The sequence below is a fragment of the Spermophilus citellus genome, assembly GCF_964194105.1.
Source record: "Spermophilus citellus genome assembly, chromosome: 3".
NCBI lineage: Eukaryota > Metazoa > Chordata > Mammalia > Rodentia > Sciuridae > Spermophilus > Spermophilus citellus.
In genome coordinates this window covers 90,882,011-90,904,522 of record NC_138184.1, presented here as the reverse complement: position 1 = coordinate 90,904,522, position 22,512 = coordinate 90,882,011, and the positions used below count along the sequence as shown (strand labels likewise).

General features: G+C 65.7%; 1 protein-coding gene across 15 annotated transcripts in view; it reads left to right on the top strand.

The window, feature by feature from the left end:
• Window positions 1–22,512, top strand: part of NCOR2 (nuclear receptor corepressor 2) — a 137,683-nt gene that overhangs the window by 58,214 nt on the left and 56,957 nt on the right. For 13 of the 15 annotated variants that reach the window (XR_014020992.1, XM_081285500.1, XM_081285506.1 and 10 more), the window contains 7 exons: window positions 2,208–2,260; window positions 7,779–7,845; window positions 11,427–11,599; window positions 11,914–12,007; window positions 13,950–14,128; window positions 16,196–16,250; window positions 17,923–18,021. Coding sequence is in view for 14 of the 15 variants with exons in the window: in XM_081285500.1 (XP_081141626.1) it covers window positions 2,208–2,260; window positions 7,779–7,845; window positions 11,427–11,599; window positions 11,914–12,007; window positions 13,950–14,128; window positions 16,196–16,250; window positions 17,923–18,021 (720 nt within the window). In the remaining variant the exon portion in view is untranslated. The remainder of the gene's footprint in view (window positions 1–2,207; window positions 2,261–7,778; window positions 7,846–11,426; window positions 11,600–11,913; window positions 12,008–13,949; window positions 14,129–16,195; window positions 16,251–17,922; window positions 18,022–22,512) is intronic. The other 2 variants (XM_081285496.1, XM_081285498.1) reach the window with 1 other exon arrangement.

Below are 22,512 nucleotides of genomic sequence, written 5' to 3'. Positions count from 1 at the left end.
GAGGGTCAGGCCACCTGTCCCCTCTCCAGGCGAGGCTGCCTGTCACCCTGCTGCCCTCTTGTGGGCCTGCACCTTGGGCCCTGCACCTTGGGCCCTGCTGCCCTCCTGGCCCCTCCAGCCGAGGACCACCACCCCACGGTCAGAACGTCCCTGTCAGGAGTGCCCTGTGCCCCTGTCCGACCTCCCAAGGAGGAGACAGGCCCAGCGTGGAAGGCCCTCGTCTGCGTCACTGTGTGAGCTGGGGACGTGGGAGCGGGATTCAAATCCAAACCCAACTGTTCCCAGCCTGAGCTGCTGGTCCCCTTCAGCTGGCCTGTGCGTCATTCATGTGTGGAGAACAGAAGGACCAACGCAGGGCCACTCAGGTTCCAGCGTGAGCTTCTTTATACGTCCCCTTGCGTTCCTGAGATGAGGATCCTCAGCCTTCTGTAGGAGTATCTCACCCCTTCTCTCTACTAGGAAGTTCTGCACTATGTCTGACCACAGACTCTACTGCCCTGTTCTTTCGCCCTCCCGTTCAAAACTGCAGGGTTGGGCTGTGGGACCTCTTGGTCTTGAGCTGTGTGTCATGGGGAGATGGCCTTGTAGTTGCAGGGTGCCCCCTCTGTCCCCAGGGAGTGGCTAGGCTTGGGACTGCCTGAGTGTTGTGGTGGATCGCCATGGGGACAGGCAGGGGCAGTGGCCACTGCCCAGGGCGCACAGGCCCCTCCCTTGACGCCGTCCTGTCCATCTCTGTCTGTGGGCAACAGGAGGCCTGGCCCTGGGGTGGGGAGGAGGGCACTGTGGTCCTGCTGCCTGGGCTCCGGGGTTGTTGGACAGTTAGTGTCCCAGGGAATGTTCAGCCCCTCCCCAGGGACAGCTCCCCTGGGGACCTGTGTGCCCTGTCCACTGCCCTGAGGCCCCAAGACCCCCCGTCTCCTCCTACCACCTGACCTGCCTGCCCTCTCACACTGTACCTTGTCTCTCTGGTCCACAAGGGCAGGGTCGCCCCTAGGGGAGCGTCATCTGTGGAAGCCGCGGGAGGGACAGACAGGGACAGACTGGAGGGGCTGCGGGTCTGGTCAGGCTCCGTCCCCTCTGGGTGCCCTGAGCCATGCCGCAGGACAGAGCAGCCCAGGTTGGCGTCGCCACGCCGCAGCCACTTGCTGTCCCTCCAGCGCAGAGGCCACCTGGTGCCAACGAGGGTCTGTCTCCCTTCCCGGTTAGCGGGAGACGGCTGGTCTTCGGCTCGGCCCCCGCTGCTCTGCTCGTCCCCCTGCAGCTGACCAGCGACCTGTGCTCTGGATGGGGTGGCAGTGCCTGCTTGGTTTCTCCTGCTGTCCACTCTGTCCCACTGGCCACTGCAGGGCAGGGGCTGGGGACGCACAGGACACTGGTGCGATTCACACAGTCTATCCCGACACGGACGGTGACACTGCTGCTCCTCAGGCCTGGCAGTGGCCACGTGCTAGCCTCAGAGCCCGGGACAGTGCCCTACTTGACCTTCACTGCACCCTGGCCTTGAACCCCATTCTACCTGTGAAGCAGATGGCAGCCATGGGACAAGGGACCCGCCCCCAGGGCTCGCCTCCCTCCTGCCCTCCTCTGCCCCATCTGCAGACCCCTGCTGGGGCCGCAGGGCAGCAGCTCAGCCCTGCCACCTGCCTGGCGCTCTGGCTGGTCTCGCGTCCCGTGTCCTGCCGTCCCCGAGTGTCGGTGCCTGGCTCGTCCAGCTTGGTGCTCTGAGGGGCCGTGGGCCACCCAGCTCCTCGAGGCTCGTGGTGGGAGACTTGGGGAGCCCCGGCAGCAGCAGGGTCCTCGCCTTTCTGGGCAGCGAGCCCATGTGGCCACTGCCCGAGCCTTGCCCTTGGCCCACATCCTGGCTGCCGGGCACTACCCTCGTTGTGGCCCCGCACACCTTGGAAGGGGGGCTCCTGGTGGAGGGGCCTTGGGTCTCTGCGGTGACCGGGGAGCTGGGCGTCCCCCTGCTCGGTGGCCATGGCTGGCCCTGGCCCCTCAGGGTGTGTGGCTTTCCCTGGGGCCCTGGCCCCTCCCGAGCAGCCATCAGCCTGTGGGTGGGGGTCACCGGGCCCTTCCTGGCCGGGCCCAGGCCGGGTCCCCATGTTTCCATTGGGCCTGTGGACAGCTGTTCCTCACCCCGGGGCCCTGGGCCCTGTGGACAGGGCTGCCTGGGGCTGCCCGGGGCTGACTCTGCTCTCTCCTTGCAGCCGCTGTACAACCAGCCCTCGGACACCCGGCAGTACCACGAGAACATCAAGATGTGAGTGTCTGCCGGGGAGGGCCTCGCTCCTGCTGGGGTCACTGCAGGACCATGGGCTGGGGAGGTGGACAGGAGGCAGATGGGGCCAGAGCTCTGGGCCGGGTGGGTCCGGGGGAGGCTCAGCAGATGTGGGTGTGGGAGGTCGGTGGCCTGCAGACCTGGGCGGGTCCGCAGGCGGGGGTGGCCAGGGCATAGGCCTGTTGGGTCCCCAGGACAGGGCCTTCTCCCAGATGTCACAAATTGGACATGGCCAGGGCCAGGACTGTGCGGGAGGCTGATGTCTCCAAGCCAGAGTGCAGCCTGGGAGCCGTGGTGCGGGAGGCTGTCTGGGTCTCGGGTTGCATTAATGGGAGCACGGCCTCCTGGGCCACGGAGGAGCTGTTTCTTCCTTCTGTCACCAGGAACCTGTACAGTACAAGTTTGAGGCGCAGGTGGCCGTGGGAGCGGTGGGGGGGTAGGTTGGCCGCGTCTCTGCGGTTGCAGTGTTTTGGGACTTGCAGAGTTCATCTCTGAGGGGACGCACAATGTTCACATGTGGCCTCAGGAGGCTCGGGTCGGGTGGCCCAGGGAGGTGCCACTCGTCTGCGGGGAGGCGCGGGCACCGAGCTGCCAAGTGCTGAGGTGTACACCTGATGGCTTGGAGCGTCCACCAGTGCTGGGCCTGTTGACGTGGGGCCTCTTGTAGTTCGACTGCCAGTGGGACTGGTGGTGTCACCCGCTGTCCACCCTGCTGCAGCCTGCAGGGACCAGAGCCGCCAGAAGCCTCCCTTTCCCAGTCAGTGGGGCTCCGGCAGCAGCGGACAAGGGAGCCTCTGGCGCCTTGCCCCGTGTCGGGAGGTGGCCAGTGTGGCACCGCACACCACCTCCCTCGGGGGGTGGGGACTGCCTGGCCTCCACAGTGTCCCCCACCACTGTCCAGACTTTGAGCAGCCTCCTGGGCCCTGCCTGCTGGTGCCCTGGAGAGGGAGTGGGGAGGCCGGGGACACGGGGAGGCTAGGGAGGTAGGGGAGGCCGGGGGCACTCACTTTCCCAGCCGGTCCTGGGCCTCAGAGACTCAGTGGACAGCACACAGGCCGTGCCCCTGCAGCCTCTGCCCTGATGCCCTGGTGGGAACCAGCTGTCACCCTTGTTGGGCACGTGCTCTGCCCGAGTCCCGTCCCCGGCCTCGTTTCCCCTTTGACGTGATTTTTGATAGCAATAATGTTAAGGCAAAGCGTTGACGTGATTTTTGTCACTTAAAGTGAGTGACGTTTTAGGTGGAATCACGTGGGTGACCACAGGTTGTGAGAGCAGCTGTGGAATCCAAACCCAAAGGAGCCCAGTACCCCAGGCCATGTCACCAGGCCCACTGGTCTTTGCTCAAGGAGAGTGGACGAGGCTCGGCCTCACAGTGGCTCGGGTCTCCCTGAGGCCGCGGCGTGGGTGCCTGTGAGTAGGTGAGTGACTGACCTTGGCCTCAGGACCTCGGGGTTTTTCATGTTTTCCACCAAGAGTGTCATTGGTGTCCAGTTTCAGTGAGTCGTCATGAGGTCAGTGCGGTCTTCAGTTTAAACAGAATTGTAAGAAGGTAGAAGACGGTGGCAGGAGTGGGCAGGGCCACTTTGCTGGAGAAGTCAGGCAGGACAGTTGGGACCCTGGGGGCTGAGCAGCAGCTGGCTGTGTTGACCACCAGAGACAGAGCCTCTAAGCAGGGGCGGTAGTGCAAAGGCCCTGGGGCCACACAAGCTGGCTGGCAAAGGGCTGAGAGGCCAGCCCCACGTTGTATTCCCTGAAGCGTTTTGCTTGGATTTTTGTCTTCAACTTCATTTTGATGGCCACAGGGAGGAAGGACCTGGGTGTAGGGGAATTTTGGAAAGCCCCTGCAGGAGCCACGGGGGACGTGTGGAGGCCTAGGGGATGCCCAGGTCAGGGCTGGACACTGGCAAGGGCAAAGCCACCTCTCCAGTGAGGGTGGGTGGCACAGGTCTATTGGGGACCAGGAGCACTCGGCTGCCGGAGTCAGGGAGACCTGTGTGTGCGGCCCGAGCGTGGACTATTGCTAGAGCCTGAGGAACAGTGAGGCCCGTCGGGGACAGACGAGGTGTGTCCTTGTCACCAGCTGCACTGGGTGGGGTCTGTCCGCAGTCACGGGTCTTAAGTGCACAGTGGCTCTGCTGAGCTGTGTGCTTCCCGCGTCCCTCTCAGAGCGCACACCGCCCACCTGCCCTGCGCTCCTGGCCAGTGCCCCGCATGCCTGCCGCCTCCACAGACCGTTTCCTGTGGCCCTGGCTGGGCCTCCCCGCAGCATGTGGGCTGGAGGTGGGTGCAGGTGGGTGCTGCTGGGTGGGGCTGCCCAGCTCTGAAGGGGCAGGTGGGGCTGCCCGGCCTGGGCTCTCCCAGAGGCCTGGGATTGGGCCACATGGCCCAGAGGCTCTGGAAGGAAAGACCACATGTGTCCAGGGTGGAGGACAGGACCCCCACCCCACCCTGGCCCGTAGTGGCTGTGGGGCCGTGGCTGAGCTTTGTGATGAGCCCTGGGGCCTGGGCCTCCCAGGCTGCCTGGTGGGAGCTGCAGGCTCCCAGTGTCCAGGCAAGGGCAGGAGTGCGGGGTAGCGGGGCCCTGAGGGCAGGAGGAGCCCTGGGGAGTTGCGGCCTGGTGGGGTGGTGAGCCCTGCGGCTGGCCTGTGGGTCCAGCTTGGCCTGTGGGCCAGCAGCTAGCGCGGGAGCTCCAGGACTGGGCACCTGAGGTCTGCAGCACGTCTCACCAGCCAAATTGTTGTGACAGGAGCATGTGGATTCAGGGACGGTTGCGTGCCGGGTGTGGGCAGCCCTGGGGGCTGCCGGCTGGGCCAGGGTCTCAGGCCCCAGCGGCCCGAGTGCGTCCTGTGGCATGTGGTCACTCTCGGCCTGTGGGACGGGGAGGCGGGTCTGGCTGCTGGTGTCCTGCAGAGGCTGGAGGCACTCCTGGTCCTTCATCCAGCAAATGTCCCTGAGTCCCTCCTGCTGCCAGGCGTCCTCTAGGCCCTGGGGAGACGTCGGTGGCTGAGCCTGACCCTGACCCTCTGTGGGGGACACAGACATGAGCCCACACGCACAGGGCCCGTGATGGGCGTGACAAGGACGGTGAGACTGTCCAGCTGGGGTCCGAGGGAGCCCCGAGCCCCTCCCGGTCTCGCTGCATTGCCCGCCATGCCCCCGCGGCCAGGGTTGCTTCGGGGTGGGTGGTTGTCCCTCCCCAGGGCCTGGCCTCTGTCCCTATAATCTCCCCGTGTCTGTGCGCTGGCCACGGAGTCCAGTCAGTCTCATGCTTGGCTTCCTGCTGCATGGCAGTCGGACGTGGCAAGGCCACCTGAGTGCTGCCTGCCCCTGCACCTGCCCGGAGGTGTCGGGTGGCTCTCCACAGGCCATGGGCACCTGCTACCAGGATGGGCACCAGACCTCTGAGACCTGGGACGCAGGGGAAGGGGCCTTGGTGGTCATCCCATCAGGGTGGGCCTGGCCCTGGGCAGGACGTGCTGGGATGGTCCTGGCCACCTGCACTGGTGTCCTGTGGAGCCAGTGGAGACCCCGTGAGGGGTGCAGGGCTGGCCAGGCACAGGCAGCTGTGGTGCTGGGCGGGCCTGGCCTCGGCCTCTGCCTGGCCTTGGGCAGGGCTCACTTCGCACGCGTCCAGCCTTCCCCGGCAGGCGCCGTTCTTGATCCCTTGGTCCCCGGGTCCCCTGGGTCTCTAGGGCTGCCGGTCCCTTCTCTGCCCTGTCTTACTGTCCTGCAGCCTGGCTGCCCCACTGGGGTGTAGCATAGGGAGAGGTCAGGAGCCGGGGTCCATCCACAGGCCCCCTCCTGCAGCCCAGGGGCTCCTGATGGTTGGGCCCCTTCAAACCCCGACTCTCCCAAGGCCCTGGGCTGCCAGTTGCTTCTGCACCTTCCCGGCTGGCTGTCTAGCCCCGACCTGGCCCGTGGCTCCTCCTCCGTCCCGGCCACCCTCCCCGACGCACTCTGGCCTTGTGGATCTCCCTCCTCCTTTCTGCAGGGGCTGTGTGTGCCCACCGTAGGACCTTTGCATCTGTAGTGCCCGCTCCACAGCCAGGTCCCTCGGGTCAGCACCATCCCTGGGTGGCCTTCCTTGCCCACTCTGGGTGCTCTCCAGCTGCCACTGTTGGGTTCTGGAAGCCCTGGGTGTCCTGACCGTCCTGCCCACTGGGCCCGGCACCTCTCCTGGCACCTCTGCGTGGGCCTGGGGCTGCATCCGCCCTTGCCCACGAGGCCCCTCTTGGAGGGCAGTGCTAGGCACAGAGTCTGTGGAGAGATGGTGGATGGGGATGAGCTCGCGAGGCCGTTGGTCTTGTTTCTCAGATGAGGAATGAGGCTCTGGGAGCCTCTGAGATGTGCTCAGAGGTACTGTCATGGGGCGGGGCTCGGGTCCCCATCCTTGTGCCCAAGGACACCCCAGGACTGGCACTGGCCGTGCTGGGGGTTGGCTTGAGGTGGGCTCAGGGTGACTGGGAGGTGAACCTGTGTGGAGCCCCGCTGGCTGGTCAGTGCCTGGGCCCCTTCCTCTTGTCAGGCGGGGCCTGAGCCACCACGAGGCACCCGCAAGTGGCTGTGGGCATGGGGCCTGGCCACTTGTGTTGAGAAGACAGGGGAAGTGGGGACCCTCCAGGAGGGGCCACCGCCCAGCTCGCCGGCCTGCCCGGGACTCCTGGGGACTCCTGGGGACTTACCTGCATCGCCATCCCCCTGCGCGAGCCGCCCCCACCCTCCGACCCTGGGTCTCCTCTTCAGAGCCTTGGCCGTCTCCTCCTGTCTGCCCCTGTCTGTCTCCCTCTCTCTCTGTCCCATCTCCACAGGTCTGTCCTGGCACCTGCCTGCCCGGTGCCCTTCCTGTCCCCTCTGTCCCTGCTGGCCCTGTCCCCTCTGGGCTGGCCTTTCCGGCCCTCCCTTGCCCTGCTCCTCTTGTCCCTCTCTGCATCGTCCGTGGGGAGACCTGCTTCCCTGTCTGCACGGTGTGTGGCCTGCTGGCCAAGTCCCTGCCCATCTGCCCGCCCTGCTGTGCCATGTTGTGCCCACCCTGGAGCACAGGACAAGAGTCCTGGGGCGCAGGCACCAGGGCTTAGCCTGGGACCTGCCTATGCAGGCGGACCTCCCAGCCTCCCAGCCTCCCAGCCTCCCAGCCTCCCAGCCTTCCAGCCTCCGGGCCTCCCAGCCTCCCTGCCTTGGCTCCTGGTCTGAGGCAGTGGGTGTCTCTCTGGCAGATTTTCTGTGGACAGGTTTGGTGACAGGCCACGGGGACCTGTGTGTGTGTGTGACAGCAGCTCAGGAGGGGGAGAAGGTCACAGGCCTTTTTCCTGCTGGCCGCGCTCAGCTTTATGGTGCAGGCACCTGGTGGGGGACAGGATGGGCTGAGTGTTGGGGTGCGCTGGGCGGGGGTCTCTCCCCTCACTGAGACGCAGCCTGGGGCCCACCTGGGCTGCTGCTCAGACCCAAGCCGCCCCCCCCCCCCCCCCCCCCGGTGCTCACTGGCCCTGACCTCTCCCTGCAGAAACCAGGCGATGCGCAAGAAGCTGATCCTGTACTTCAAGCGGAGGAACCACGCGCGGAAGCAATGGGTGAGCAGGCGGGCCTCAGAGTGCAGGCCCCGCGCCACACCTGCCGGCCCTTCTGGCCCTGCAGCTGCCTCATGACCAGAATCTGGGCCGTGGGAGGACAGCCAGGGGCAGCCCCTGAGGGCAGTCCCTGGGGGCAGCGGGTAGCCTGTACCTCGCTTCCATCCTGCCCATGCAGCGGGTGGCCAGGCCCCATCAGGAGACCTGCTGGGTCTGGAGGCCAGGCTAAGTGACCCTGGAGGGGGGAGAGGGGCCACCAGTGGGCAGAGAAGGGAAGGGACTGGTGTGCGCAGGACGTGCGGAGGGCCTGGCGTCAGCAGTGGCTTGCAGCCCATGGGTCAGGACACCCACAGGCTGGCCACCCTTCTCTCGGCCCACCTCACTCTCACAGGAGCTCGGACCAGGCCAGCTGAGGACTGGCTCCCCTGAGCTCCGGGTCCCCTGAGCACTGACCAATGCTGAGGAGCTGGGTTACGAGGACTGGTACTGGTGGGGAGATGATGTCACCACCTCTACCCAAGCCACAAGCTGCCAGGAGGAGGAGGCTGGCAGGAGAATGAGGCTTAGGGTGGCCCTGAGGACACCCACCCACGGGGACAGGCAGCCTGGGCTTGGTGGGTGGGGCTGCTTTCGCCTGCACCCCAGCCCTCCTGGGCTCTGTTGGATGCCTGTAGGACCCAGGCCCTCTGCCTACCTGCAGGGCTGACTGAGTCACGCCCAGTGTAAGTGGCATACAGCAGGTGACAACTGTGTGCTGCGTGAACTGAAATGGGGTGGAGAGGGGTAGGGCAGTCAGGGGTGTGCTGGTCAGGTGCCTTTGGCTACCATCATTGAGCACCACTGTATGCAAGTCTTCCAGGATGTGGGGACTTGGTGACATGTAGAGACAGCTCAGGACCCCATGGCACCGTCTTCTGTGTTGCCACACTCCCGTGCCCCTGTGTGCACTGTGTTCCGTTCTGTGAGGTGAGCGCTGTCTCGGCCTGAGTTCCAGAGGGGAGACCGAGGCACAGCCAGGCCACCCTGAGCAGCTGGGGCCTGGACGGAGTCCAGCCTGATCCCGCCTGGGGCCTGGGGTTTGGAGCTGGTGCCAGGCGAGGCGTCCAGGGCTTCAAGGGAGAGACACAGGCTGGTGGGCGCGGCCTGGTGGGAGGACACCCCAGGAGGGGTGAGTGGGGTGTGGTGAGGCCTGCCCCCAGGCCGAGGTGCTGACCTGGGGTCACAGCAGCATGCAAAGGCCCTGCGTGGGGACCAGCCCAGTCAGTGCAGGGCAGAGTGCAGCCGGCAAGGGCTGTGCCTGGGGGGCAGCGGCCTGTGTGTCAGCTGAGGTCCCCGGGACCTGGCCTGCAGAGGAGTACTAGGTTCACTCTGTGCACCACGGGCAGCCTCGTGCATTCTTAGGGGATTCAGTGCTCGCTGCAGGGCTTCCCCGTCATGCCAGACAGTTGGCGCAAGAGCGCAGGGGCTCCACTCTTGGGGCGCAGCCGCAGGCCCCGTGTGCCCAGTGTGTGCCGAGTGTGTGCCGGAGCAGGCGGGTCAGAGGGCCTCAGAGTCCAGGACCTGCCCCCCACCGTGCTGAAGGTCACTTGTAGTCTGGCCTGACTTTCTGTCTGGGCCCACCCCCATGTCCCCAGCGTCTCTGTTGGGTGGAGATCCGCTGCTGCAGGGGTGTGGTGTGCCACCCAGAGAGTCTCTGTGGCCCTGTGGCTGTGGGGCGGAGCCCATGGAGGTGGCCTTAGTGGGTTTGGGTCCTTAGACCCCCCGTGGTGGCTCCTTGGGTATTTACAGATGGAGAGAGGCTGGCGGGACTGGGCACCTGGCAAGGACGCGGGGTGCTTTGCAGCCAGGCCGAGTCCATCTTAACAGGAAGCCCTGAGCCTTTAGAGTGGCTCTCGTGTCACCATCCCAGAGCACCTGACTTCAGCCTGATTGGCCCTCTGCGGGCACACCTGCTCCCCCCTCCCCCAGGGGGGGAGGGCTCAGGCCCCAGGGGAGTGTACCCCACAGGCCTGGGCCTTCCTTTCCCCAGGAGCAGGGGCGTTTCTTTCAGGGACGCAGGTGCCCTCGGCTCTCCACGCTTTCAGGAGACCCTGGCCTGGCCCAGCCCTATGCGCATGTTTGTGTGTGGGGGTGGCATGTGCGTGTGTGAGAGCGTGGGTGTGAACACGTGTGAACATGTGTGTGTGAGCGTGCATGCATGACCATGCGTGAGCCTGTGTGAACATGTACATGTGTGTGAGTGCCTTTGTGAACGTGTGTGTGAGTGCGTGGGTGTGAGCATGTGTGCACACACGTGTGATCACGTGCGTGTGTGAGCTTATGTATGTGCGTGTGTGAGTGTATGTGCGAGCTCTGCCTCCTGCCCTGGCTTGCAACCCCGCCCCGGTGCCCCCGAGCCGCTTCCTCAGGCCTGAGCACACCCGTGGCGTGTAAGCTCTGACGGGCAGCTCTGTGGTTAGATGTAGAGGGGCACTTCCCTGTCCTGGGCAGGCAGTGGAGCTTCCTCCTTGCGAGTGGCTTGGGCCTTGGTGCTGGTGTCTGGGGTTGTGGAGTGTGGCTGGTATCTCCTCAGGGACATTCCTGTGGTGTCCACTGAGGTCCACAGCGCCAGAGGTCCTGTTGGAACCCTGTCTGTCCTGGCTGGGGGGCCTGGGGGAGGCCCAGGCCCTGGCTGCTGCCTGGCTGCGGCCCTGTTGTCCCCTGCCGTCCCCCTGTCCTCCTGTCCTGGTTTTCTGGTGAGCTCTGCTCGCCTCCTCCCTCTCTGGCATGCTGCAGCCTTTGGCAAGGGTTGAAGTGGCCTGGGCTGGTCCCTGTCCCTAGTGGGGAGCTGGGAGGCACTGCCACTACCATTGTGGCCCTGGTGTCCCTGAGCCAACGTGGTTTCTGGGGGTTCTCGGAGTGGATCACACTTGTGGGGCCCAGGTCTGCACCCGGATGCCACCCACCACCCTTGGGTCCACTGCTGTTGGGCTGGTTAGGGCTGGGTGTGGCCACAGGCTGCCCTTGGTCAGAAGCTGCAGGGACAGGCAGAGCGACTAGGCGTGAGGACGGGCATCAGGTCCGGCCCTGTGGGTAAGAGGTGGTGGCCGGGGTCTGCCCTGTGGCTGGCTGCTGCCCGCCGTCACCTTGGAGGGGCAGAGGCCAGGCTGATGGAGAGAAGGACTTCCCCGGTGGAGGGCGGAGCCTCTTCCTCAGGAGCTCTTGACACTGGGGAGCTGGGCTGGGCCTGGGGCTTGGGGACAGGGTCCTGCCCAGGTGTGGCCCACTGGCCACACAGACACCCCTGAGCCACGCCGTCCTGCAGAGCTTGGAGCAGGTGCTGTTGAGTGGCCCCAGCCCTGTGTCCGCTGAGCCCTGGAGCAGTGGCCCGGTCGAGGGTCAGAACTTGGAATCTGATTGGTTTGGTGACTTGGCGCAGCCGAGGCTCCGGGCTGCTGGCTTTGGGCGGGTGAGGCCTCCCCAGGAGGCTGAGCTGGGTGGCTATTGCTGCGGGAGGGGCGGTGGTCTCTGCCTGGCGGGCGCCTGGAGGGCTCCATGGGGGAGCCTGAGGCCGGCTGCCCCTCAGCGCCCGCCTTCTGCCCCAGGAGCAGAAGTTCTGCCAGCGCTATGACCAGCTCATGGAGGCCTGGGAGAAGAAGGTGGAGCGCATCGAGAGCAACCCCCGGCGTCGGGCCAAGGAGAGCAAGGTGCGCGAGTACTACGAGAAGCAGTTCCCCGAGATCCGCAAGCAGCGTGAGCTGCAGGAGCGCATGCAGAGGTGAGAGCCGGCCCCCCCGCCCCGGCCCTGCCACCCCGGGCCACCCTGGGCTTCCCCCAGGCCTCCCCTGCCACCCCGGGTCTCCCCCCTGCCACTCCGGGTCTCCCCCAGGCCACCCTGCCACCACGCCCCCCTGGGCCTTCCCCAGGCCACCCCTGGGCCAGCTGTGCATCTGGAGGTCTGTCCCTCCGCTGCCTCCTCCCGACGTGACCTCGCCCTGGAGGGACGTGGTGGGCTCAGGCCTGCCCCTGGGGTGCAGCCTGGTGTCCCGGCTGGCAAGGGGGTGGTCCTGACTTTGTCCCTCTGGCCCCCAGCAGGGTGGGCCAGCGGGGCGGCGGGCTCTCCATGTCGGCGGCCCGCAGTGAGCACGAGGTGTCTGAGATCATCGACGGCCTCTCAGAGCAGGAGGTGAGTCCCAGACCTGGCTCGGCGTCAGCGTCCCTTCCCCTGGGTCCCCTGCTGCAGGGGAGGGTCCCCGTCAGAAGCGGGCTCACCCTGGATGGTGAGGGGCAGAATGATGTGGGGCCTGGAGGCCCTGGACTAGCAGTGCTGGGCAGCCGGGACCTGCTCCAGGCCTGTGGGGTGGGAGGGAGGCTGGGGCTGGGTACTGACCAAATGCCCTGATGCCCAGAGGCAGGCAGCTGGGGTGGGGCCTGCCCCTGGCTTTGCCCGGGCTGAGCCCCAACAGCCAGTGGGCGGAAGCCCCTGAGCAGTAGGCCCTGATCCTGATGGCCTGGAGGGGCCAGGTCAGATAGGACAGTCGGAGAGTGCAGCCGGGCCCCTCCCAGCCCCAGCCTCCGGCTCCAGGTTTCCCCTCGGACTGGACGCCTGGAGGCCAGCCGCAGTGGCCCTGACTATAGTCATTGGGCCCGGGGATGGCCAGCCAGGTGGTGGGGGTGTGTGTCCTATAGTTCCTGGTGTCCCCTCCCGGGTCTGGGGCTTTGGGGTCTAGCCCAGCACTCGTGTCCCTGTGCCCACACTGTGGTGGGATGAGGCCAGGCGCAGAGGGGCACTGGCCCCTGCTGTGGTCTTTTCAGGTGGGCGGCCCTCAGTGTTCCTGTTTGGTCACCGTGGCTCTTTAAGTGACGTTAATTTAAGTGAAATACAGTTGAAGACTGGGTTTCTCGGCCACACCAGGCCCAGCGAGGTGGCCTGCAGCCCTGGAGGGTGTGGCCTGCTGCTGGGCAGCACTGAGACCACACCTCTTCCTGCAGGACGTCCTGGGCAGTGCTGCGCCCTGGTGCCGGTCTCAGGCCCATGGGACCCAGGTGGCCCAGGAGCGGGCCCTGGCCCCGATGCGGATTCGGGGAGTCGGGTAGAGCCCAGGACTTGCCCCCCCCACCAACCTGCCCTGTGCCTGACGGGGTAGCACGAGGTGGCAGGCCGCCTGGCCCGTCAGCTCCAGGCACACGCGGCCTGCAGAAAGCAGAACCAGAAAGCCACTGCCCGTGGCCCGAGGCCTTGCCCTGGCCTGCCAAGGGCCGCGGCTGGCTCCTTCCTTCCTGCCCGCTGTCCTGCCGACCCCATGCCCAGCCCAGAGCCCCAGGTCCCACCGCATGAGGCTGCGGCTGCTGGGCCTGCACAGGCAGGGACGTGGGAAGGGGAAGGTGGGACAGGAGGGCTCCCGGCTGTCCCCAGGTGAAGGAGGGTCTGTGAGAAGCTGGACCCTGACCGTCCCCTTCAGCTCTAGGTGGCCAGAGCACAGTCCCTGCTAGGAACTCTCTGGAAGGCAGCCCAGGAGCAGGAGGGGCCCTTCGGGGAGGGTCCCCTGTCCACTCCTGTGCTGCCCTCGTCTCGGGCAGTGAGGCTGGTTGCAGGCCATGTGCTGACTGCTGGGCCTCTGTGGGCTCTTCTCCAGGCCAGATGGGAGCTGCGTCCCCTGCTTTGCTTCTTGGCCAAAAGCCTTGAGCTTCGAGGGGGAGGTTGGATGTGGGAGGTGGGGCCCTCTGGGCAGCTCATGTCCAGGGCAGGCTGGCCACGGGGCTGCGGGGAAGTGAGATCCCGTGTGCAGCTCAGAGCCCCTTGGTCATCCCCATCCCTTCTGTGCCAATGTCCACGTGCCCTGGGCAGCTGGATCCTAGCCCCACTGCCTGGCTGCCTGCCTAGCCCCTCGGAAGGCGCCTCTTTCCCCACAGAGGAACCCAAGGGCAGAGCTCTCCTGCGGTGTCGGGGGTGCCCGCCTCCCCAGGGCTGGCCGCTGCCGCCTGCTGCCTTGGCCTCCCTGGGGCTGGCCGCTGCCGCCTGCTGCTCACCTTTCCCTTGCTCTCCGGGATCTCACACCCCCACATCTCACCGTCCCCCACCCTGCCCTCTGTGCCCTCTGACCCAACCCTCTGTCCTGTTGCCCCAGAACCTGGAGAAGCAGATGCGGCAGCTGGCTGTGATCCCGCCCATGCTGTACGACGCTGACCAGCAGCGCATCCGGTTCATCAACATGAACGGGCTCATGGATGACCCCATGAAGGTGTACCGGGACCGCCAGGTCATGAACATGTGGAGCGAGCAGGAGAAGGAGACCTTCCGGGAGAAGTGAGTCCACCTGCGGGCCAGCCTGGGCTGTGGCGTGGTGGAGACGGGGCAGAAACAGCGTAGTGCGATCCGGAGGGTCTTGGGTGGAGAGCCTCGTTTAGAAATGTACCCGATTGCCAGGCGCGGTGGCTCAGCGCGGTGTGGGAGGCTGAGGCAGGAGGGTTGCAAACTGGAGGCCGGCCTCAGCAACTTAGCAAGACCCTGTCTCCACCGTGTAAAGGGCTGGAACGGGGCTCAGTAGTAGAGCACTCAGGGTTCAGTCCCTGGCACCAAAAAGAGAACAGCCTTTGATTGTGGAGCTTCTGGAACCCACCCAGGCAGAGGGCAGGGCAGCAGTGTGCAGGGGCCTCGCTGTCAGGGCCCACTCCAGGTCTCAGGTGGCTGGAGCGTCCTCCTATCAGGCCAGACCCCGTGTTGAACGCCTCTTAGGACCTTAGACGGGGAGGTGGCCGGGCACAGCCAGAGGCTGGGTGTCCCTGGCGCTGGTTGTGGGTTCTCGCGGTGGCTTTACTCTCCTTGAGACGTCACCCACCTGTTAGTTCAGAAGCTGGCTGTGTGGGGCTGGGGTCTGCAGCCTGGCTCCTCTGTCAGGGGCAGCGGCCACGGGGTCCTCCGCAGAGTGCGGGTCACTTGGAGGCCTCACTTGCAGAGCTTGTGGCAGCGCTCGGGGCCTTTGAGGATCTGGAAGAGGGCACAGGGTCTGCTGTCCCCGCTGTGTGGCCTGGAGCAGGCTGCCCCCCGCAGAGCCCCCGCTTCCTCGTCTATAAATGGGGTGGCAACGTGGTCGCCCTGGCACCCTGGGAGGGGTTCCACCACCCCTCAGATACCAGTTCCGCGGCTTCAGCCCCCTGGGCCCATAGGAGGGGTGTGAGGGGACCTGTGCATCTCCCGACCCGTCCCAGTGACTCTGAGTGCGTCGTCCTGGGTGCCTGTTGCTCAGAGAGTGAGGGTGAGGATGAGCACGGTCCAGGGCAGATGCGGGGATTCGGGGACCCTCTGGCCCTGTGCCGGTTGTCTGCAGACGGCAGCACCTGTGGGATCAGGCTTGGCTGCCCCCGGGGTCTCTTCAGCACGCTGGGGGGGGGGGGCGGGGACAGGCAGCCTAGGAGGTTTTCCCATGAGTGATTCCTGGAAGGGAGTGGGGCAGGACCATCCCCGCACAGGGGGTGGGCTACAAAGGACTCCATACCCGGAAGAGACGGCTCTGAGACAGCCCCAGCTCTGCCAGTAGCTCAAGGCGGCCAGAGCTCAGGCCAGGGAGGCCCGCCACTTGCCACTTCCTCTAGGAGGACGAGGCGCTTCCAGAGTCTCTAGTGTCTGGCTGGGAACGGGGGAGGCCCGCTGGCTTCCTGCCCAGCCACCTGGCGGCCAGGCACGATGAGTGCCGGCACTTGCCTGGCCTGCCTTGCTGACCGCCATGTCCCCCCTGGCAGGCCGTGGGGTGATGGCAGGTTGTGGGATGCTGGCACTGGGGCTGGTGTCTCCACCCAGTGTCCCTGGGGCCCAGCGGGCCGTGACCCACCTCCCCACCCCCGCCTTCCCTGTTCCCTGCTGTCCCTGTTCCCTGCCCAGCCGCTTCCCAGTAATTCCCGGCTTCACAGGAAGCCAGGGCCCAGAGCCAGCTCCCAGGCCGCCTTCAGTGCATTGTGGCCGCCTCCTTGGCCGCCAGCCCCGTCCCGCCTCCCGCAGGCTCAGGGCCTCCACTGCACCTCCCTCGGGAGCCCGCTGCCTGGCGGCCGTGACCTCTTCCTAGGCAACCGGCTTCCCAGGCCCAGCTGGGGGGGCCCAGGGCAGGTTTTCAAGGGGACCTGGCAGAACCAGTGCACGTCCCGTCTTTCCTGGAAGCCATCTCCCCAGGACAGACACACATCTCAAAGGCACTGCAGCTGTGACTCACTCCGGGTCCCTCCCCACCGCCAGCCCTTCCCACACCCCCAACTTAATTGCTCTGAGTGGGGCGGTGCCCACTGCCAGCCGTGGAGATGGCCGGCGCCTGGGCGCTCACAGGCCGCCCCGCGGGGACGTGCCCCTGGGCCCAGCCTCACGCCCGTTCCCCTCTCCCCACAGGTTCATGCAGCATCCCAAGAATTTTGGCCTGATCGCCTCGTTCCTGGAGAGGAAGGTGAGTTGGCTCCCTCCACACCACTGGCGGCCACTCCAGGCCCAAGGCAGAGGATCCTCCCTGCCCAGAGGCCGCCACCCCCCCTCTCAGGGAGCAGCACTCCAGGCTCCGCCCTGGCCTGGGATGGGGAGGGGCATCCGGCTGCCGCACATGTGGGAATGCAGGAGAGGTGTCCCCTCAGCCCTGCGTGCCCAGTCTCCCCACCCGCTCCTCAAGAGTGCTGTTAATTATCCTTGCAAATTGGGGATGTGACTTGGAAGCCTTGCTTTGCCTGGCGTCCCCAGTAAGACCTGTGGATGGGGCCATGGGCCTCCCAGAGCCCTGGTGGAGTGGCTCTCTAGGCCCCTGTCGTGGTCACTGTGAGCTCTCTGATGCCCAGACGCCAGGCCAGGTGTGTGGCTGACGTGTCCCAGTCCACATGGACAAGCCTGCTGGAGCCCCACTTTGTCCCCTAGTTTGAGCCTGGAGTGCCATGAATCCTGTTCCTTGGGGTGGGCACCCGGCGCCCCCAGCTCTGTACCAGGCTGCTCCCAGGCCCCGGGCTCGTGGGTGTTGGCCAGAGCCCGGCCCTGGGTGTGGGATCCAGGTGGTTATTTTGGAGGACAGCAGTTGTTCCCAGTGTTGGCCCTGATGGCACACGACCATACAAGGAGGAGATGGGCGCTGGGAGGCAGCTCTGCCTGCCGGAAAAACCAGTGTGTGGAGAGCGCCCTATAAATAGCCGCCCTCCCAGGGAGCGCCCGTCCGGGTGCAGAGGCGGGGCAGGGTGTCCAGAGCCGGCCACAGCAGTCCCTCCTGGGAGGGAGGGCTCTGGGGGAAGAGTTGGCCTCATGGCGGCCCCCCATGACAATGACAGCTGCCAGAGGGGTCAGGACAGGAGGTGCCCATTGGGAGGCGGGTGGACAGCCTGGCCTGACACGGGGCAGGCCGCGGGGACCACCAGCCGTGCGGAGCTCTCGTCATCCTGGAGCTCAGGCAGCACCTGGCCTGACATGCAAACGCTGATGTGACACTCCTGCCTAAGGTCACGTTGGTGGGCAGCGTGGGCAGGGGCTGTGGGGGCTACCCTCTGTGTGGCACTTCTGGCCTATGGGGGGGCTCTTGTTTAGGGTGGCTGGGGTCTGGCCTGCTTCACCCTGACAGGCCTGTGGACTGGCTTCCCGGGTGACCCTGGCCTGGCGCTGGCCTGAACCTCGGGAAGGACTTCTGGCTGGGGGGGCTTGGCCATGCCCTCTGAGGGTGTCCGTGGCTCCTGTTGGGGTTCAGACGCAGGCTCACGTGGGAGGGAAGCAGACAGGGTGACATGGACCCCATGTGCATGGCTTGGTGCTCCAGGAAGGGGCAGCTGCGGCGAGAGAAAGGAGCCCTGGCCTCGTCTGGGCAGGTGCTGGAGGCTGTTCTGCTCCAGCGGAGGGGGCGCATCTAATAGCTCTATGGTCAGCACAAGGAACCTGCAGCCCGCTGGCCCCTATTCCTGGCCAGGCGCGGCCCTGTGCACTGCTTCTGCGACAGCTTGGCTGGTCTTCCTGACGGCCCCTTGAAGCGTGCAGACCCCAAGGGGCCAGGCAACCTGCCTGCGGCCACCCACCAGTCTGTGCAAGAGCCATGCTCTCACCTGGCGCCTGGCTCTGGCCCCTGCTCTGAGCGCCCACCTGTGCCCTCGGTCTTGCAGACGGTGGCCGAGTGTGTCCTCTACTACTACCTGACCAAGAAGAACGAGAACTACAAGAGCCTGGTGCGGCGGAGCTACCGGCGCCGAGGCAAGAGCCAGGTGAGAGGAGGTGTGGGCGGCGTCCCTGGGGACCTGGCCACCTGCTGGGCGGTCACCCCTGCCCGAGCTTGTGCCCAGCAGCCTTGCAGCCCGGCTTCCCTCGGTGATGGTGGGTCTGGGGAGAACCCCTCCGGGATGCCTGTCCTGCTGGGAGTGTCCCCAGCAGCAGAGACGAGTGCCCAAGAGAAATGGCCACTTACATTCTCAGCCTGGCCAGTTCCCCGGCTCCTGGCTGGGGGGTCCCTGAGATGAAAGGCCCCATTCCCAAGTGAGCATCCCTGGACATCTAGGGGTGGCCCATAGGCGCTCTAGACGTGAACAGCTTGCTGTGTTTGTTTTAGTGTGTATTTGAGAGAAAAAACAGCTGGTCTTGGGCTGCTGTTCCCCAGGGTCCCTGCCTAGGAGGAGCTGGAGGGTCACGCTGGGACAGGGCTGGCCAGAGGCTGGGCCCAGGCCGCCCGTTTGTGCGAATAAAGTTTTATTGGAACGTGGCTGAGGCCATTGGTGCCATGGCAGCTGTGCGGCAGGAGCCCAGTGGTCTGGGTGGAAGACAAGAGCACTGGTTTGGAAAACATTCAGTGAAAACACGGTCAAGGTTTCGGGGTCGGCGACACGTTTGGAGGGGATTCTGGGTTGTTGGTGTTTGGATGGAGGCAGGGGCGGGTGTCTCTCACCAACCTCCCTTCCCAGGACCGCGTGGGCATCGAGCTGGCCTTCACAAGCGGGGGTCTCTGGTCCACGTGAAGTAGGCACTCACTCTCGTTCTGAGCAGAGCTTCGGGCAGGAAGTGAGTCTTGAGGGAGTTAGCCACCCTGGCTGCATTCTGAACATCCCTCCGAAATGCTCAGGACTGAGCCCTTGTCCTTGTCCCCGGGGTCCTTAAAGGACGGCAGCATGTGGTCTGTGGCTGGGGTTTCCCCGGCTGGTTTTGCAGAGCTGTGCTGGCCAGCCTGCTTGCCCTGCCCAGCAGGGGAAAACCAGGACGTGGTGGCCCCAGTAGTGTGGTGGCTCCCATGCTGGACTCCCCTCCTCTGTGGAAACGTCCTTCACGTTGATTACCCACGCTGTGGACTTGGCTGTGTGCTGGGCCCAGGGGGCTCTGAGCTGGCCGTGCAGAGCAGACACGATGGGGGACCCCAGGGTGAGTTTGATGAGCAGCCCCCACCCGGCCAGAAGGAGCAGAGGGTGGCCCAGGTGGCATGGGGACCTGAGGGAGAGCAGGGGGCTGCAGAAGAGGGCCAGGACCTCTTGGGGTTCAGGTGAATGAGGAGACACGGGACTACCTTTGCCCCGTTGGCGTCAGCTGGTGTCCACGGGACGCAGGCCGGGAGCGTGTGCTCCCGCTCGCCGTGTGTCAGGGAGGTAGCGGGGCTTGGCGAGGTGGGGGCTCCCCAGAGACCTGCACCCTGATCCAGCTCAGCCCATTCTGTGCCCTCTGAGCTGCCGTCTCTGAGTCTTTGATGGTGGGCTAGAAATCTGGGTTTAGGTGAAGCTGGTTTTAAATCTTAGGTCACAGGAAGCCCCGAGACTGCGTGCCAGCCCCCAGGACAGGCCCAAGGATCATGTGGCCTGAGACAGAGGCCAGGCTGGCCTGGGGGTCCTGGGGCTCCTGGATGGTAGGAGAGGGTCATTGTCTCTGCCTGGACTCTCACATAGGGCAGCGCCCCCGCTTGTGTCCCTGTGTGCGGGAGGGTCTCAGGGATGTCCCCTCTAGATCAGCCTGGCTGTGGTAGAGATGCTGGCCCCGCCCCGTCTACACCTGAACCCCAGGACCACTGTTGTGCTAGGCAGATCCGCTGACCTGGCGTTGCCCCGTGCTGGGTCATCCTCCCGGACACCCGAAGGACAAATGCGGCCTAGTGTAGTGGCTGTGAGGGCACAGATTGGGGGGGGGGGTGCGGGAAGTGGTGGTTTCCAGGTGGCTGATGCTGTGAGTGACAGCACCTGCAGCTTCTTAATGTGCGGTGAGGCTGTCCGTCCCTGGTGGCCAGGCCTGTGAATGGGCACGGGCATTCCAGGCAAGCTGGGCTGCGACCCATCTTTCTGACCGACTCTTGGCCATCCTGGCGGTCTGGGCACTGGTTGGTGGGGCACAGGCTGCCTGCCTGCCTCCTGCTGCCTGGTGCTCTCCTCCCTTTGTGGGCTTCTGGGCCAGCAGCGTGTCTGGCACCCTCCAGCCAGGATATAGCCCCCTGCCCTGACCCGCCCGTGAGCCGTGGAGGCCTCGGGCCAGGGCGGGGCCAGGGCGAAGCCGGGGCCCCTCTCCCTGGCACGTAGCTCAGCAGGTGGGTGGATGCGCCACAGGTCAGCTTCCCTCTGTCCAGTGTCCTCTCCCCGTGCAGGAGGCCCGGGTGGTCTTGGCCAGAACTGTGGGCACCCCCATGGGCGCTGGAGTCCAGGGAGACCTGGCAGCCTCACGTGGATTCCAGGGGCCGGCCTGCAGCAGGAGGGGAAGGTGCGCTGTTGGCTGCAGAGGTGACATGGGGACCGGGGCAGCAGAAGGCATGGTGGTCCTGGTCATGTGGTCCTGCGGGAGGAGGTGCTGCGAGGACCCTCTCATACACACACACACACACACACACACACACACACACACACACACACGGGGCCGGGAGTGGAGGGGCTCCCCGGGGGCCTGTGCCCCTGGGTCAGACCCCAGCCCTCGCCCTGCGCCCTGGGAGGTGGCATTCAGCACAGAGTAGCCAGCTCAGGCTGGTGGCTGGTGCCGCTGGAGGGGCAGGGCCGGGCCGTGTCCTGTTGCGAGACACGGGTAGAGCGGGCCGGTGGCACGGCCATAGCCCACACCTGCATCTTCGTGCCTGAGGACAAGCTCGGGCCCTGTGACTGGCAGCGTCTGCCTGCCCGTCTGCTTGTCTACCTGCCTGCCTCCTTCCCTTCCGCTCCCAGGTTCCTCTGTGACCGCTGTGGCTGCCCCTCTGTCTCTCCTTATGTCTCCTTCTCGGACTCCAGAGCCCCGTCCACATGCCTGTCCCCTCTCCTGAGTGGCCACATGAGGTCATGGCCCAGGCCACACCAGTGCTAAGCTGGTCACCAGTGTTCACTCTGCTCAACAGCACGACAGGTGCTTTACCTCCCCGGGGACCTGCCTACCCCGAGAGACGTCTGTCCCATGCACAGGCTGTGTGTGATCACCCGGGGCACCCTGCATGCCAGGGCTGCTAGACGCCCCCTTTAGAGGAGAAGCAGCGTGGTGCTTTAGGACGGCCACCGCAGGTTGGCCCAGCCATGCCCACACACCAGACTGTGCGGACAGGAGCTGAGGAGGCGGATACCAGGTGGGCAGGTGGGACTTCCCAGGTGCTGACAGTAGGCGTGATGTCCTTCCCAGGCTGTGGTCCCTGTGTCATATGGTGGAAGACACACGTCCCTACTTGGCTGGCTCATCACCCAGGCCCAGAGGCTGAGGTCCCTGTCTTGGCCACTCCTGGCTCAGTGGTTGAAGTGGGAGGCTGTGGTTGGCTCTGAGGGGCAGGAGTGACCCCGGGGGCCGTCTGGGCTGTGCCCTTTCCTGGCCTGCGGACCTTCTCTGTCCTTGGAGTCACCTGCAGGGTTGGGGCGATGTGGACTGCCAGCTGACCTCGACCCTGCAGGCCAGGCCTGAGAGCTGCCCTTAGGAGAGCACAGGTGGGCTGTGGAGAGCCCTGGCTGCCTCACCCAGCCTGGCAACCAAGGGGCTCTGGAGCAGCCTTCCTGGATGTCTCCTGGGGCACTGACGGCCAGTGGCTAGCCAGGGAGGCAGCCCCGGGCAGGAGGGACGTTGGTGGGGCCGAAGGCTGCCGATGGGCAGCCCACCCTCCTCTGGGGGCCTGGCCAGTCTGTCCCTCACGGTGCCTGTGTGTCAAGCACAGTCAGGGCCTGCTCTCGGCCACGCCCGGGCGGCAGGACGCCACCACGTCACACAGGCTACTGTCCTGGGCGTCCCCACCAGGCTAGAGCTCGGCAGTCGGCCCACCCCCGCCCCCGGGTGCCCCGCCCCAGAGCTGCTTGGTCACTCCAGGGCCACTTTGCACACCACAAGTGGGGACAGGTTGCGGGGCCCTGAGACGTGAGCAGTGGTGTCTGAGCTCAGCCTTCTGACACTTGCTGCCCGTGGCCACCTGCACTTTGGCCCGTGGAGCAGGCCCGCCATGGTGTCCACTGCCCTGTGGGCGAGGGTTATGGCTAGTCGTGGGCAGTGGCGAGTGTACTATGCAGAAGCCTCTGTCCAGCCCAGGGAGCTGCATGCCCAGGCAGCCCCTCCTGCCAGCCCCAGGAGATCCCCAGCCCACCCGGGAGCCTGGCCCCTGACAGTGGCCAGTGAACTCACAGGCTGGACCGGGGCCAGCAGCCACCCCTGGGCTCGAGGGCCCAGCTGTCTGTGGTGAGTCACAGGCCATGTGGGCCAGCTCTCGGGCTGGCGATGGCAGAGGTTTATAGTTGGTGATTCACAGGCCAGGCCTGGCCAGTCCACCTACTGCAAAGCCAGAGCTC